The sequence below is a fragment of the Silurus meridionalis genome, chromosome 10 (genome assembly GCF_014805685.1).
Source record: "Silurus meridionalis isolate SWU-2019-XX chromosome 10, ASM1480568v1, whole genome shotgun sequence".
NCBI classification, from domain to species: Eukaryota; Metazoa; Chordata; class Actinopteri; order Siluriformes; family Siluridae; genus Silurus; species Silurus meridionalis.
In genome coordinates, this window is record NC_060893.1 from 24,395,606 (window position 1) to 24,407,641 (window position 12,036).

The following is a 12,036-nucleotide window of genomic DNA, read 5'->3' on the forward strand; positions in this document are numbered from 1 at the left end:
CTCTGTTCCAAGCTGGCAATCTTGGGCCCTTGAGCAAGGACCACTGGTACCTGAACATAGTACATCCCAGGAAGTTCCTTGCATCCATTTTCAAACAGATTTGGAAGAAAAGTATGGTGTATTGACAGTTTAAATATTTGTCATTGGACAACTTGTAACCACTACGCTGCCACCTACCAAGAATTAAGTCTGTAAAAATGTTCTTGTAAAAGATATCAATCTTCAATACAATCAAAGATCTCATTTTACATTTACGTTTTTGTGATTTGACAGACGTCCTTCTCCAGACTAAGTTAAAATTTAGCAGTTGAGAGTTAAGGGCCTTGTTTAAGGGCCTTGGAGTGGCAAATTGGGGGTGCCAGGATTTAAATTCACAACCTTCTGATCAGGAGTTCAATGAGTCTTAACCACCGGCTACCACTCCCTTTTACTGTAAATATACAACTGAGCAGTTGAGCATTTAAAAACCTTGCTGATGGGCTTGGTGGTGCTGGGACTTGAATTCATAACTTTCTGATCGGGAGTCAAATATAATCCCGAGCAGTTGAGGGTTAAGGGCCTTGCTAATAGGCTCAGCAGTGGCATCTTGGATGTACTGGGATTTAAACTCACAACCTTCTAAACAGGAGTCAAATTAGTCTCAAACATTTGCTACCACTTCCCTCACGATATACACCTGAGCAGTTGAGGGTTAAGGGCCTTGCTCAAGGGCTCAGCGGTGGCAACTTGGTGGTGCTCAGATTAGAACTCGCAACCTTCTGACCAGGGATTACCCAGAGGAGGATAACTGTCAATTCCAGGTTGTAAAAGTAGAAACTTTTTGAAAAGATTTAGGGGTGAATACTTGCGCAAGTGCCACTGTTCGCGGTTATTAGCATTTCGGCATCTGGTTGTTTAGCAAATTTATTTAAATATGTCCCAATGAGAGCTGTTTTTCTGAGGCAAATAACCGTCTCTACATCTGTTTCATTAAGATTTATTTGTTCTCTAAAAGCTCCCAGGATAAGTCTTGACTATGTTTTTGTGTGCTCTGTTTACAGGCAGGAGATTTTGACGCTCAAAACATCTAATTAAGGTGATTCAAGCTGAGAAAGACATGAAGACACGAATTTGGTGCAGGATCTCACTGATCCTGACTGTTCTGACCTTGACCTTGTTCAGTGATGGTGCCGAGGGTCAGAGGGCTGGTAAGTTCTGCTGATGTCCTGCTAAAATAAAAGGCTGAAAGGAATAAATTATAAGCCAGGAGCTTACAAATATGAGAAAATGGATGCTATTTACATCTGAATTACTCCATGGGAATAGAAAGTTGCCTTGCATGCAGGTCTAATGGTTCAATGGATGGATTTAGCATTTGGACAAAGCTTACATTCTTGAGTGTGGGTTTGTCTAGTAATGGGCCAAGGAGCTTGGGTTACAAGAGGGCCAGTCTCCTTGAATCTCTATTTCTAGCCATTCAAAATGATTTAATGGCAAATTCCTGAAAAAAATACCTTTTAGGTTTCCAGCACAAAAATAAACAGTTAGTATTTAAAGGCTTTAACCGCATCCCTTCTTGACAGGTTGTAAGAATGTCAACTATGACCTGGTGTTTATCCTCGACACCTCATCCAGTGTTGGCAAGGACAATTTTGAGAAGATCCGGCAGTGGGTTGCCAATCTGGTGGAGTCATTTGACGTGGGCGAGGATAAGACTCGAGTGGCAGTGGTGCGCTACAGTGACCGGCCCACTACCGAGTTTAACTTGGCCCGTTACAAAACCCTTGACGAGGTCAAAATGGCAGCCAGGAACATCCGCTACCTGGGGGGCAACACCAAAACCGGAGACGCTATCAGCTACACCACCAATAACATCTTTACAGTCCCGGCAGGAGCCCGACCTGCTGCCAAGGGCATCCAGAAAGTGGCCATTTTGCTAACAGACGGTCGGAGTCAGGATTACGTTCTGGAGCCGTCTGTTGCTGCAGCCAAGGCTGGGATCAGAATGTTTGCAGTGGGAATCGGTGAGGCACTGAAGGATGAGCTGGAGGAGATCGCGGCTGAGCCAAAAAACGCCCACGTCTTCCACGTGACGGATTTTGATGCCATTGACAGAATCCGAGGAAGGCTGAGGAGGAGACTCTGTGAGAGTAAGTAATCAAATGTTCCTCTGAGAACGTTCCTATTTTAGATTAAATATTTAAAGCCTCATTAGATCATATGTTCTTCCTAAAATGTTCTTCCACTGCAAGTTCACTTTACTGTGTACATTATTTGGACATTTAAAAAATGTATTCCACAATTGTGTTAGTAAAGTCAGGTACTGATGTAGGTAAGGTGAGAAGGCCTGGAGTTCACATTTATCCCATAGGTGTTCACTAGGGTTGAGCAGGCCCCTCAAGATCTTCCTCTCCAACCCATGTAAAGCAGATCTTCATGGAGCTGGCTTTGTGCACAGACACATTGTCATGCTGGAACAGGTTTTGGTCTCCAGGTTCTAAGGACAATTTCATGCTACCAAATGTCATCCTATGAAATTGTATTCCTCCAATTGTTTGGAGAAAAACCACCTATGGCTGGATAAGTCAGGTGGCCCAATACTTTTACCCATGCAGTGTGCTCCACATAAGAACGTTGTTTGTTCAGTGTTTTCTGAAACGTAACCTGAGCCTTTTATGCTGAAGACATTTTTGTGGTTTGTGACCTTGGTGTCGAGAGCAAAACTTGGACCTCAGCTGTCACAGATCGTTTCTTCTCCATGTGTAAATATACACTTTAAATGATATGTGGTATCAACTCGGATAGCCAGCGCAACCAACAAGCGGCTGCTTGTACTGAATTCCATGTATATGAAGTGAAGAGCATGCGGTTCTCAGACTGCTGAAGCAAAAGGTTCGGAACTGATGTTGGCTATTTTACTGCACATGAAGATCCATGTGTCTTTTATTATTTTTTAATTTGTTTAAAGAGTGTGTGTGAGTGTGTGTGTGTGTGTGTGTGTGTGTGGGGGGTAGGCTAGGCTAACATGATGTCATGTTCATGTTAAATAATATAATGTTATTGACCTGCATGTGAGTGAGCTTCAATGCTAAATGCTAAAAATATGAACCCTAAAAATTCTAATCTCAGAAAAAAAAAAATCAAATTCTCAAAACTAAAGATCCATGATACAAAATTTATATTATATACATTTTTTATATAAATAAAAATATAATATATATTTTTTTATATATATATTATGAATTATAAAAATGTATCATTTTTATAACAATATAAACATTCCAATATAAAAAAATAAATATATAATAAGCAAAGTTAAAAAAAATAATCCTTGTTTTAAATATACAGTAAAAACATCAAATATCTTAACATTTTATTCCACAAAGTTCTCTAAGTGTAATATCAGAAACTCGGATCTCAAGTAAAAATTTAACACTTGATTATTTGGTATCTGAAGCTCATTTGGGAATGGGAATTCCCCACTCTCCTATTTGCTCGGTTACAAACGTCCCCAAACTCCAAATCATATTCTCATCATAAAATGTGCTTTTCCCAGGTAGAACATTTACAAATACACAGAGCCGCTTGGCAGAGTTGACTGATTGCACAAGCAGAATGTGTAAACCAACTTAACTGAAGCAGAATGCTTCTCTGAGCAACGTAAACTTGCAGTAATTCACTTAAACCTTCTTTTATTGATGTAAACCACCTAAAACTGATTCAAACCATTGACCAAATCTACCTTAAAATAGGCTAAGACTTAAAACTAACTTAAACCTGGGTTAAGGTGAATGAAACCACTTAAAGCTGGCTTATAACGACAAGCTAGTTTAAACTGCCTTAAACCGAATTAAACTAAATTAAGTTGACTTACAATGACTTATACTGGTTTAAATACTCTTACACTGAAAACAATTTAAACCGGTTTTAAACTAATTTAACGGCAATTGTCTTATGCTGACTTACAATGACTTCAACCAATTAATACTGTCTTAAACCCAATGAAACCACCTTAAACTGATGACTTAATCTAGTTAAAACTGTCTTAAACCGAATAAAACTACTTTAAGCCGGCTTACAATTACAAACAAATCTATACGGTTTTAAAAGAAAAAACCTCAAGTTAAATTATAATGACTTAAACCTATATTTAGGTTAAAACCTAAATATAAATGATTGTTTAATTCATGAATTTGACTTTAACCATACAAAATTTGCTTTAAATGAGCTAAAACCACCTTAAACTGAAACAAACTGTTTCTCAAAAATAAAATGAAATGATATTAAAAGTGTTTATTCAATCCAAATGATTTTATCATCCTTTTGCTAACAACTGAATCCAACTTTGTCACCCGGAAACTTTTTAGTGAACCATTTCGGATGAATTCAGACAATGAAGCGAGACAACTGAGAATAGAAAGAACTTAGCAAGACAAACTGCTATATTTAAAGTTCCAAAAGTCCAGGACTCGCCTACATTTAAGAGCTTCTCGCCATACATGAGTCACAGTGCTGAGTTTATCTCGCACTCAGATACCCCACTATCAATTTGAGACTTTCGCATTGTCTTCAGTGCTTTGGATCCTGCACACTGTCCAGCTTGAGGAGAACCAGGTTCACTAGGCACTGTGCACTTCCATCTAAGAATATCAGTGGAGAGAAAGCATGGCATGCTAACAGCCTGGTTATTTTTTACTCAGAAAATTACAGCTGTAAAGTTCCCAGTGGAACTGGGCTTCACCGTGGCCTCTTTGCACCTTTTAATCTGCAGCTTTTTTACGTTCATAAGCTGCGAGTTATAAGCCATACTGTGTAATCAGTTCCACTTTAATGTATAAACGCTGTCATGGGAGCTAATGTATATCAGGTTCCACCCAGAAACATGTCATGCCCCAGAAAGAACAAGATCCTGAAATCAACATTGGCTCAACTAACCATCGCCTCTATCGCCAAAGCTGCGCCTGAGAAAAGCTAAATGAGTAGTTAGAGATGGTTCACCAGGACAGCAATGTTCAGCAAAACACTGCATCGCCAAGGAGATGTTTCCCTGCAACGTTACTGCGCTCAACTCATTACAGAGTCCTCAACCCAAATTAGCTCCCAATCTCTACAGCCAGCTACTCTTCCTCATGTATTTACAGAATCCCACCACAGTGCTGTCAGTCACCGCATTCTGATTGGCCACAAGGTGTTTTCAATTCAAATCAGTTCTTCATGTAGAGCACTTTTAACTATAGACATTGTCGCAAAGCAGCTTTACAGAAATAAAGAGGTTATAAAGTTGAATTTGTAAGTTTAGTGTGTATAAGTTTATCCTTAATTATAGACAGACAGACAGACAGACAGACAGACAGACAAATAGATAGATAGATAGATAGATAGATAGATAGATCGATAGATAGATAGATAGATAGATAGATAGATAGATAGATAGATAGATAGATAGATAGATAGATAGATAGATAGATAGCAGACACAGATAGATAGATAGATAGATAGATAGATAGATAGATAGATAGATAGATAGATAGATAGATAGATAGATAGATAGATAGATAGATAGATAGATGGATGGATGGATGGATAGATAGACAGACAGACAGACAGACAGACCTGGAAGAACCACATATGGTTGGAAAAGTCAGGTGTTCCAATACTTTTGGGACAATTGTGGATATGTGTTGGGTAAAGAAGACGAAAGCGGATGCAGGTGCGGAATTTGTTTATTGAGGGTAAAAACCAACAGATATGAATACAAAGAGGTTTCACATGAAATTTAAGGTAAAAACTGCTGCTCGTTATCAGAAAAACATGATGTGAGTGTCATGTGACCAGATTAAGTGAGGCGCAGTGGCTGATGGGAAACAGTCCTGCAGAGAGAGAGAAAATATATTCAAAATAATAATAGTAAAGAAGTATAATGCCTTCTATGCCTGTGCTTTTATGTTCCTCCTCAAACACAAGAGATTATCGTTGTTTCTCCTGCTGGAGTATGATTATGAATGCTGGTCCACCAGCAGCGAGGCTCTAATCGCATCCTGCTGAATACAACAGCAACAAGCGGCACGAGGAGTTCTCGGGAATCCTAAATCTGCTTTTAATTATCCAGATGCTGGGCTGAGGAGCACCAGGGGAAGGTTTAGATTAGGAGTTTCCTCTGTGAAGAACTTTCTCACTGCTATCTGTCTCTAACACACACACACACACACACACACACACACACACACACACACACACTCCTGAGAGGGTCTGTGCTTCATACCACATACAGAGACCTTCTAAATGTCTGAATGAGTGAGATGGTAGAAGGTGAGAAGGTGTGGAGGTCTGGGGTGCAGTCAAAGTTCACATTTATCATATTAAATAGGGTTGGAGCTCTGTAGCAGGAGATCTTCCACATCTTCCAACCTATGTAAAGCAGATCATCATGGAGCTGGATTTGTGCACTGGGGCATCATCATGCTGGAACAGGGTTCAGGTCTCCTAGTTCAAGTGAAGAAAAATGTCATGATACCTTACGATCTAAAGCTTCACTAATGACTCCAAAACCCAGTGTGGCTGAATGGATCCCATACTGATCTCCTCCCAGTCAGTAGCTCCAGTTCCTCCCTGTACAGTGGAGGCCACAGAGACATGAAGAAGTTGGTTAGATAGCAGTCAGGCTTTTCACTGCTTTATCATTTGGCTCGCTGCATGGATACAAAAGTTACCACAGAACAACAGAACACGAAATTTCAGGATCTGCTGTGGTGTAGTATTATGGGATTGTTTACGCTATGCCCCACGAGTGAGGTCAGAAGATGCAGATTCACTCTATAAGAACTGGAGAAATCAGACTCGGGCAGAAATCAGACACTCAGTCACATTTTACTCAGGCAGGAATCAGATTTGTGCTTAAATTATACTCCTGCAGGAACCAGAATCATCAGGGGATCAGATTTATGCTGAAATTCTAATACAGGAATCGGATTTGAGCTGAAACATACTTGTAAAGAAATCAGACAAGTTCAGAAATCAGACTCAAGCTGAAATCTGACTTGTTGAAGAATCAGACTTGTGCATGAAATCAGACCTGAGCTGAAATCCGAATTGTTCAGGAATCCGACTTGTTTAAGAATCAGACCTGAGCTGAAATCAGACTTGTACAGCAATCACACTAGTGCTGAAAGTGGACTCAGGAATCTTACCCACTCAGAAATCAGACTTGAGCAGAAATCATAGTTGTTCAGGAATCAGATTTTGGCAGGAATCAGACTTGAGCAGAAATCAGACTAATAGAAATGGCTCTCAGGCAGACATCATTTTGTTGAGATTTGCAGGTCGTCTCTAGAGTCCGTGTCTTTCTCCCGTCACAGCAGCTCTCAGCTGGGGGTTAGAAACATCTCACACTCGCACGACTCATTCAGCCAGAGGAACTTCAGAGAAACTTCAGAGGAACGTTGTTCAACTCAAATACCTGCAGATAAACTCAGTTCTAATGACAGCTTTTAAAATAGTGGAGAAAACACACACACACACACACACACACACACACACACACACACACACAGTCTGCAAACCCCATAATCACAGTCTATAATCATTCATTAAGGTTAGTTATATTAGAAACAGGGCACTGAAGGGTTATGTGGAGTTCCCCAGCCTGAGAGAGATAGAGATAGAGAGAGAGAGAGAGAGAGAGAGAGAAGGAGAGAGAGAGAGAGAGAGAGAGAGAGAGAGAGAAAGAGAGAGAGAGTCTGTAAAAGGAGGGAATTCATAAGCGAGTTTAAGCCTCTTAAAGTCGACAAAGTGCTTTTTATAGGTGCGATTAAAGAAAATTACAGGCTCTGATTGTACATGATTGTCAGGCACTCGATCGGGCGGTGCTTTGGGCGTCTGCAAGGTTCCCCTGCCAACTGTGTCTGGAAGTGTGTGTGTGTGTGTGTGTGTGTGTGTGTGTGTGTGTGTGTGTGTGTGTGTGTGTGTGTGCGTCCATGTGGGTGGTGGTGGGGGGTGCGCGCGTGCATGTGAGGGTGTGGATGTGCATGCATGCATGTGGGTGTGTGCACGTCCATGTGGATGTGTGTGGGTGTGCGTGCATGTGGGTGTGTGTGTGTGGGTGTGCGTGCGTGTGGGTGTGTGTGCGTCCATGTGTGCATGTGTGTGTGTGTGCGTGTGTGTGTGTAAGGGATAAAAGGACCAAAAAATTACAGGGGAAAGAAATGAAGAAAATATGTAAGAAAATGCAGGATACCATTTTTTTTTTCTTCCTGCTTAATTCACACTCGAGTGTAATACACACATGACGTGTGAGAACACACACCCTTCACGCAACATCGCATTAAACACACACCCTTTCTCCAATACTGACTTTTATCACGTCACTGATCCACTAGATCTGCTGTTAGAGAGATCAGAACAGACCTGAGCCTCGAACTCCCTTCGGGAGTTCAAGTCCTGATATCGTCAAGCCGCCACGTTTGGGGCCCTTGAGCAGGGCCCTTAGTGCTCAGTGCTCCAGGGGTGCTGTAATTTACATGTGATTTACATGTGTATTACACTGATCATGTGACTCAACAAAAAGGGTGGAGTGTAAGATGGACAGATAGATAGAGAGACAGACAGACAGACAGACAGAAGATGGACAGATAGATAGACAGTTTAAGTGAAGGGAAAATTTCTTTCTACCAACTTTGTGGTAAAAATTTGAAGAAGAGACACATACGGTTGGAAAAGTCAGGTGTCCCAATACTTTTGGCATTAACTCTATATTTTATCTGTTGATTAATAATGAAATGTATCTGAGATTCTTCCTTTTCCTGGTTCCAGTGGTGGCTCCAGTCTGAGGTTTTTCTGTTTGCTTACAGTGTGTATTATTGCATACTATGCTAGCTTTGCTAACTTTAGCGTGCTAACATATCAGATAAAGTCTTCCACCAGAGCCAGTGGCAAATTTGTGTCTTGCTCATCCAATCAAAGTTTGATTTTAGTATTTTAACCAATGCATTAAGTGTGGCTCAGTGGGGATCAGGTGTTGATCCGGTGTTGATCAGGTGTGGATCAGGTATTCATTACGCGTGCATTAGACGTGGATCAGGGGTGGATCAGGTGTGGATCAGGTGTACATTGGGCGTGGATCAGGGGTGGATTATGTGTGGATCAGGTGTACATTGGGTGTTAATCAGGTGTGGAATATGTGTGGATCAGGTGTACATTAGGTGTGGATCAGGTGTACATTAGGCGTGGATCAGGTGTGGATCAGGTGTACATTAGGCGTGGATCAGGTGTACATTAGGTGTGGATCAGGTGTGGATCAGGTGTACATTAGGCGTGGATCAGGTGTACATTAGGCATGGATCAGGTGTACATTAGGCATGGATCAGGTGTACATTAGGTGTGGATCAGGTGTGGATCAGGTGTACATTAGGCGTGGATCAGGTGTGGATCAGGTGTGGATCAGGTATTCATTACGCGTGCATTAGACGTGGATCAGGGGTGGATCAGGTGTGGATCAGGTGTACATTGGGCGTGGATCAGGGGTGGATTATGTGTGGATCAGGTGTACATTGGGTGTTAATCAGGTGTGGAATATGTGTGGATCAGGTGTACATTAGGTGTGGATCAGGTGTACATTAGGCGTGGATCAGGTGTGGATCAGGTGTACATTAGGCGTGGATCAGGTGTACATTAGGCATGGATCAGGTGTACATTAGGCATGGATCAGGTGTACATTAGGTGTGGATCAGGTGTGGATCAGGTGTACATTAGGCGTGGATCAGGTGTGGATCAGGTATGCAATAGGCGTGGATCAGGTGTGGATCAGATGTGCATTAGGCGTGGATCAGGGGTGGATTATGTGTGGATCAGGTGTACATTAGGTGTGGATCAGGTGTGGATCAGGTATGTAATAGGTGTGGATCAGGTGTGGATCAGATGTGCATTAGGCATGGATCAGGTGTATATCAGGTGTGGATCAGATATGCATCAGGCGTGGATCAGGCCTGGATCAGTTGTATATTAGGCGTGGATCAGGTGTACATTAGGTGTGGATCGGGGTGGATTATGTGTGGATCAGGTGTACATTAGGTGTGGATCAGGTGTGGATTAGGTGTGGACTAGGTTTTGGGCCACTACTACTGATTGCCCACCTATTATTTGTACCAGCCCAACCTAATTTAATTAGCTAGATATTAGCGTCCTTTCTTAGCATCAGATCGAGATCTTCCTCCAAAAATAGCAGACTCTTCTTGTGCATGTGCCAAAGCTAACCGAGCGTGCCCGTGTCGCCTCACAGTCCCGTCAGCACAGCTACCACTTAGCCTCTTTACAAACCTGCAATACCGCTCAAGCCCTGGCATGAGGAACACATCCTAACCTGTAATCATAAATCACACTACCCTTCCCTCATGCAGCATCTGAAAATATCCCTCTGTTCGAGTGGACAGAATCATGGACTTGATCGCAGATCCCCACGTTCTGATCACGAGACGAGTAAAAGTACTAATCCCCTGCACATACACTCCTCCAGTTTCCTCCAATTTACAAGTAGGAACTACACGGTATTGGCAAAAGTATTAGGACACCCATCTTATGTGGTTCTTCTCCAAACAGTTTTCACAAAGTGCACACAGTTCATGAGGAAGTCTTTGGAAAGTTATGAAGGTTCTATAGAAATTTGTCATTAAGACAGTTATTGAGGTCGTAAAAAAGCTATGAAGGTCGTTTTTTAAGGTTATAGACACGTTATAAAAAATCACCTAGGCAGTTATGAAGGTTCATGTTAAAAGGTATGGAGGTCATATAGAAAGTTACGAGGCAGTGATGAAGGTTGCATGAAAGGTATGATGGTTGTATGAAAATAATCAAGGTCATATGGAACGCTCTGAAGGTCATATCAAATCTATGAAGGTCATGTAGAAAGTTACGAAGGTTTTATCGAAAGTTTTGAACGTCGTCGAGGAAGTGATAAAGATCACATCGATAGTTATCAAGGTCATATTGAAAATTAAGTCATATTGACAGTAATAAAGTTGGTATAGAATGTCGTCGAGGCGGTTAAGGTTGTAATGAAACGATCAAGGTCATATAGAACGTTCTGAAGGTTAAACGCAATTTTTGAAGGTCATGAAAAAAAGTTTTTAATAAAGAAAATGATGGAGGGCCTATATTAAGTTATAGAGGTCATACCTTCAAACATTTTGTATGACCTTCATAACTTTATATACGACCTTGATCATCGAAAGTTATCAAGATCATATATAAATTTATGAAGGTTGATGGAGTTATGAAGGTCATATCCAAAGCTAGTAAGGTTGTATAAACCTATGATGGTTGTATGAAAATAATCAAGGTCATATAGAACGTTTTGAAGGTCATCAAAAAATTTATGAAGGTCATGTAAAAGGTTATAAAGATAATATAGAAAGTTATAAAAGTTGTATGAAGGTTGACTAGAAAGTTTTGAAACTTGTTGAGACGGTTATAAAAGTTGTAGAGAAAGTTTTAAACATCATCAAGATGGTTATGAGGGCCGTATAGAAAGTTATGAAGGTCATACAAAATGTTTGAAGGTCATATACATTTATGATGGTTGAATAGAACGTGATGAAGTTTGAACCCTGTCCAGTTATTTATGAAGGTTGTATGAAAGTTATGAAGGTCGTATAAAGGTTATGAAGGTCGTATGAAAGTATGAAGGTCGTATGAAAGTTATGAAGGTCGTATGAAAGTTATGATAGTTGTCTGAAAGTTATCACGATCATATCGTGGTTATGAAGGTTGATGGAGTTATGAAGGTCATATCAAAGGCTAGGAAGGTTGTCTAAAGTTCTGCTGGTTGTATGAAAATTATCAAGGTCATATAGAACGTTCTGAAGGTCATTGATACTGTATGAAGGTCATGTAAAAAGTTATGAAGGTGATCAAGAAAACTATAAAAGTTGTATGAAGGTTGAATAGAAAGTTTAAAACCTCGTTGAGACGGTTATAAAAGTTGTATGGAAGTTATGAAGGTTGTAGGGACAGTTTCAAACATCTTCAAGATGGTTATAAGGGTATATAAAGTTATGAAGGTCATTT

General features: G+C 40.7%; 1 protein-coding gene across 1 annotated transcript in view; it reads left to right on the top strand.

The window, feature by feature from the left end:
• col22a1 (collagen, type XXII, alpha 1) overlaps positions 1 to 12,036 on the top strand; it is a 62,023-nt gene that overhangs the window by 6,494 nt on the left and 43,493 nt on the right. Inside the window, 2 exon segments of the mRNA XM_046860228.1 lie at positions 1,041 to 1,187; positions 1,563 to 2,129. Of these exon segments, the coding sequence (XP_046716184.1) occupies positions 1,097 to 1,187; positions 1,563 to 2,129 (658 nt within the window). The 5' untranslated portion in view covers positions 1,041 to 1,096.